At 33.6% G+C, this 6,000-nt stretch overlaps 1 protein-coding gene across 1 annotated transcript in view; it reads right to left on the reverse strand.

The window, feature by feature from the left end:
• LOC113495115 (vesicular glutamate transporter 1) overlaps positions 1–2,332 on the reverse strand; it is a 39,015-nt gene extending 36,683 nt beyond the window's left edge. Inside the window, exon 1 of the mRNA XM_026873711.1 lies at positions 2,098–2,332. Coding sequence (XP_026729512.1) covers positions 2,098–2,153 — 56 coding nt within the window. The 5' untranslated portion in view covers positions 2,154–2,332. The remainder of the gene's footprint in view (positions 1–2,097) is intronic.
• Between the last annotated feature and the right edge of the window lie 3,668 nt (positions 2,333–6,000).

Below are 6,000 nucleotides of genomic sequence, written 5' to 3' on the forward strand. Positions count from 1 at the left end.
ACAATTTGAATTTATGACCGGACTAAAAGTGCATTGGCCTCACTCAGTAGTAGCAGGAGAAATAGCATAGATTTTTAGTTTTATTACAACGACCATGCGAGGCTTTGACGAAGAAAGACGTTGCTCTTACCATCTTGTTTCCACAACTGCAAAAGTATTGCTTTAAGAATAAAGAAGGTTGAGTTCTGGGAATGTAAAATGATGTTTGATCCGCGCACATTTATGCTTATTGGACAATGGAAACAAGCGGCGTCTAGATGGGCTGAAAGCATTGTCAGTGGTCACTAATATTTGTCACGGATATAGGCTTACTGTAATTTTTTTTTATTTGAAAACGGCAATTTGTTTCGAAAATCTTAAAAAATGTCTTCAACTATTTTAAAATATGAACTATTTTGATATTCTAATTGGAATAAGATAGTAGAAAAACAAAATTCTTATTAAGAAATCCTCTCAAATAGCTTTCTACTTTTTATTAAATCTACATAGTTAATAAGAGAGCAGATTCTGATTGCTGTTTCAGAGTAGAAGAAAGGTAAGAAACGTAAGAAAAATTTCTTAATTGTTGAGACAACACTGACAATAAATCAATAAAACCTTATTATTTATTCCAATATTTAGAAATTCTGTGTTGACAAACACAATCACTCAACCGGTAGTCAAACTAGATGGTGATCAGTAGTCATACCATGAAAAGACACCTGAGCCAAGAAATTGGTTGTCTATTGGCTTGTTTTTAGTGCTACTTCTATTATTCCTGCAACTTTTTGTCATTGCTTCATTATGCCTTACTTGAACAACTTGTATTTTTTAGGCTCCCTTACCCAAAGGCTAAAACTGGAACATTATTTACTGAGGCCCTAATGTCTCTCCGACACCAGGCTACATCTCAAGAACTGTGATAGCTAGACTGTTTGAAGATTTAAAAGATAACATATTTCTGTTGCGGCTGGGGCATTATGCTTGTTACAGGCATGAATTTGTTTACACATAAATATGGGTTTTCCAACCAATTTGTTTTTTTTAAGCTTGTTATTCATACAGAATCTCAGTGTTATGAGTCAAACTTGCATTTGACCAGTATTGTTTAAATAACACATAAGATAAAAGTATGAGGCAAGCAAATCCTGTTATTTGACTACTTAACTACAGGTGTTCTATCACCACATCTTATAACATAATTATTATGGTTGTGGAAGAAGGACAGCACAATACATGGAATAGTGGCATGTCTCTTTCACACATGAAATAATGTTATTTTGAAAATGTGGCGGTAAGTTGTCTAGAATCCGTTCACTATACAAATATTGCTGCATTGTTTATACAGTTATTAATATACCATTAGTAGGCCGATTAACATGTTTGCTTACAGATAATACTTTAATGAAAGTACAATGGTAGTATTTGTCTTACTGATAAAAATGGGCTGAGTTTGGCTTATGTGCGGGACAGGGAGCCCATCCCAAGTAAACAGACACTTATAGATACACTAATCTATTTAAAAATAAGAGTAAATGTTTCTAATGAATGTGTGACTATCACAGTTAAAGAACTCAACCGAATATACTTGAGTGTGATCTCAAATATAAGGATGCTAAAACATAATATTCATAGCTTTTTTGATGAGAAAATTGGGACAAAACCTAGTAATAACTTAAAGTATGTTACTATAAAAGTATAAAAATAAATAATTATGTTTTTCTTTAGATAAAAAGTATCTTTCAAAGAGGTTCAAAAAGATTGTTTACCTTTTTAAGTTTCTTATAAGATTCTTCTTATTTTTTTTATCAAAAGATATAATATATGTTACATGCTTTATCACATCAACCATTAACAACCTCTTATTTATCAACACCATAATATTGGTAATAAGTGTAATTAAACTAAAACAAGTTTTAAGTCATTAATTAAAAGATTAATTGTTACACTGTTATAGTTAAATTGATAGAATTTATCGAACCCAATTTCGTCACAAATATGAAACCGGAAATATCCATTTAATCTACAAAAAGGTTAAAATAATAAATCAACAAGTCCGGAGACAAATAAACAAATGTTTAAAATGCGAAATCAAAAAAGAAGTTGGTTTTAACTTACTCTTTTCCCGTCCATAGTGGAGTGTACGTGTAATCGTAGTCTGGTCTGTTCGCCATTTCCACACAACTAGTTTTCACTTATAATAATGTAATTTTCGTAATATACAACCTATTTAATAAAACATGATACATAAATATTTACACACAATTTAGACATTTTGCCATTTGATTTTGACATTTCACGTTGCCTTGGTTTTTGCGTTTCGTCCTACGCAAGTAGGCATTGATTTACCACAAAACTTTAACACTCATTTGCTTTTTCATACCTCAAATCTTGTAAGGTAACATGTGTGCAAGTAGGTACATTTAGAAACCTTAATAGGTTAAAGAAATATTTACAAAGAAAACATTTACCTATCGAAACGCCTCCAAAAATAATATTCTGTCCGATTAATCTGTACATTTGCTTACATTTTAACAATAGGCACTACCAACTTTTAACCATTCTAATGAAGTTATTCGTTAGAATGTTTTATTTCCACTTATGCTTCTTAGTAGGTAAACATTTTTATGCGAAATCTGTGCAAAATATTAAAACACAAGCTTTAGAATAAGCCGATTAACGAACCTATCTACCAACTTTTACGTTAGTTTTTAACATGTAAAAAGTTTTCGGTTGTTATTAACAGATGCCGCTTTCCGATTTGTTTTTGGGAAACCCTTGTTTGGATACTTTGAAATCAGGCTAAAAAGTATAATTATGTACCAAAGGAGGCTCTTTTAAAACAAAAAAAGAGAAAAGAGAATAGACTTACGAAAGTTATTGTTGGGTCAACGAAGTCAATTGTTTGTGATGTTAACACAATGTTCATCAGAGTGAAAGACATTGGCGGAAAAAATGGCAGAACCAGCTATCAACAATATGTCCCTTACGTGCCGGCCTGGAAGCGGTATGTGGGTGACCTAATTTTTTCAGAAGTTATTACCCAACTTATTATGGGGAGTCATGGCGATGCATTCTATGGGGATTTGCCTTAACTGTATGAACATGGTGGTTTACGTTAGGGGACGAATCAATTCACTTGGATGATTCGAGATATTGCTGAGTTATGGTGATAAAATATTTTATGAACATGTTTAATCATCGTCTTTATTATCTATGTAACGTCTGGTTTTGATGAGACATGGGTTAGCATAATCCTCAAAGCGTTGTCTAAAGTTTACGCTCAATTACACAACTAAATTAAAACTGCATCAATATTTGTCACGAACTATGAGCATTTAGATAAATAAAATGTGGCTTTTCTGGTACATGTGAAGTTGAAGCTTGGAGTTGGTCTTGTTTGTCTTTCGACATTGTACCTACAGACTCGCTATCGCTTACAGTAAAGTCTCATTTACATACAATACAGATATTATTTAACTTCACGACTTTAGTTTGGAATTGCAGCTATACGGTAGAGTAGAAGTAAGTACGCAGTCAAAGTCTGCGCTACCTAATTGTGAACAAGTAAAGTTTTCATGATGACAGATTCGTAAAATTGGAAACATTCGATATTAGGTATTGCTAGTAAGTTCCTAATATAAAACAACTTTTGGATGCTCTTTAGGTGCATATACTTTTTCCTCTCAAAAACCTTTACAAATAAAGTCAAATATTTATTTTTAGTTCTAAAGTGTTAACATTGTCAAAAATCATTATAGGTCCTGTAATGAACATTATTTTGTGTGTGTGAAACTCTCCGCGACACAAGCATTCCTTTAAAAACTTATAGAAAAGATAGTAATTTTCTTACATAACTTGATTATCTACACGATTACTCTAATATCGGATTACTGTCCGCCATCATCATGACGTCATCTATCTTCTGGCCATTCAACAGAGCCCAGTGGTGTCGCCCGTCCATTTATTTAGCCACCCATCAATCTCGATACCCGTTTATTATTTCTGCCTTTCGTGTCAATATTGGGTTAAATAACTTAAGATACGCCAGATAGGTTATCTTCAGACATTAAAGTCGCATTACGAATGGCATTTGGAAGAATAAACGATGCAAGTGACTTATGAAATTGTGCAATCACTTACATGAAATTAAGCTGCCCTGCAATCACAGCAAATAAAGTTCATTTTAATGTTGTTTGTAGCAGTAAAGGTGATGAATGGTAAGAAATAATATCAGGAGGCAAACCGCCAATTACGTATTATTGTGGAAGAGAGATATCGTTACATAATGTAGCGCGCTTTCACGCTTCCACGGCGGCAAAAATGTCATTTTACGAGGTGGCAGCATACGGTAGGACCAGCAAACCTTTAGCCATTATCTTGGTAATGATTTTGAGATGTAAGTGTTTTTTTTCACTTTTATATTATTTCGAGAAGCGTTTACGTAAATAGAATTTGCAGTAAACACAAAAACAGATGACAGGAAGCCCGCATCCAAATACGTTACACACCCAGTGAACAAGCCTTTACAAAGACGAATATTTCCAAAGATAAATCCGAAATCACGCGGCAAACGTTCATTTATCAACGTAAATTCAATGCAATTTGTAACAGTGACTTGCAAATACCTTATTGCTTTCTCGTGTATGAAAATTCTTGATCCTTAGAATATATTGCGAAATGCTTACGCGATTTAGACGTTATACTTCGTCTTGCGGAAGTCTGTGCTGTAAATAGACGGATAATAGGCAATTTGATCGTTTTATAATACTTTATGTGTTATGCTGGCATAAAATGGTGCACGTTCTCGTGTCGGGTTAAGGGTAGAGGAATATTCCGGACTACATTGTAGCTTAGTTTCGCAAACAGATTAAAATTGTTTGAAGCTTCAAAGGTTATTGTAAAATGTTGAAGCATTAAGTTTAAGGGTTATTCGAACAGCTTAGTGGTGGTACGTTCGCACTAACGTGTCGTGTGCTTAATGAAAACGAATTTTTAATAGCTAAGAATGGTTAACGAAGAAATTATGAGAACCAACAAGGCTAAGGTGTTTTCAAAGGTGCTAAGTCAAGTCATAGGGTATAAATCAGAGGGGTAATTTCTGACAGCAGATTATACATCAGCCATGTGAAAAGAAAACGTTCGAAAACGTAGGTACCTAAGATTCTCTGTAGGAGTCCACAAGACTTAAAAGGTAATTAAGGTATCTCTACTGTAACGATAATAGCTCATATCATTTACACATTAAGACTGAAAATTTACTGAATATTCGTGTCTTAAATCAGAAAAGACCAGACGTAGGTATAGAGGGCTTAGTCTTATAGTGGCTTTAAGCATTTAATATAGAAGCAATAAACCTTAATCGAGTCCGAGGCCACATTATGCCTGAGAATCCAGGCAATAAAAATAGGCACTTACGTGAAGAAACAATTCAGCCCATGTTAAAGATCCATAGATAAATCTAAATGCTAACTTTTGCTTGAAAATTTAAATTCAATGAATTTATAGGTAAAATGCCTTAGATTTACGAGAATTTGAATTTGAAAGCAAGCTCTAATCACAATATGTGCGGAAGCATGACCGAGTGACCTCAGCTGTCCATAGGGATAAACTTATCCGAAGTAGGTTGAAAAAATAATGGTGAAATGCTTCATTTGCCTATTTCATAGAAAAAATATTCGATTTTCACACAGATTTATCTTGTGTAGACAAAATGTATCTACTCTCATCATTACTAGACTCAATAGGGATGATGACAATTTGTTTTCAATGCCGGTCATGCGGTTTAATGAATAATAATGGATTTGGTATTTGTAGTTTGTGCTCCAAGCATAAATTGATCAAAATAAAGTAAATGGAACTTGACCGTGACGTCACTTCTGAGGATATCTTTGCGGAGTTATAGCCTCACAAGCTGTTCTCAAAAACTTTAAAATAGTTTATCTTTGTATTTTTATTTGGTTCAGATTATCGCAAAAGCAGTGTTACTTCGACTTCTAAGTCAGAGTCAAGCCATCCCGT

Source organism: Trichoplusia ni, chromosome 6, assembly GCF_003590095.1.
Source record: "Trichoplusia ni isolate ovarian cell line Hi5 chromosome 6, tn1, whole genome shotgun sequence".
Taxonomy (NCBI): Eukaryota; Metazoa; Arthropoda; class Insecta; order Lepidoptera; family Noctuidae; genus Trichoplusia; species Trichoplusia ni.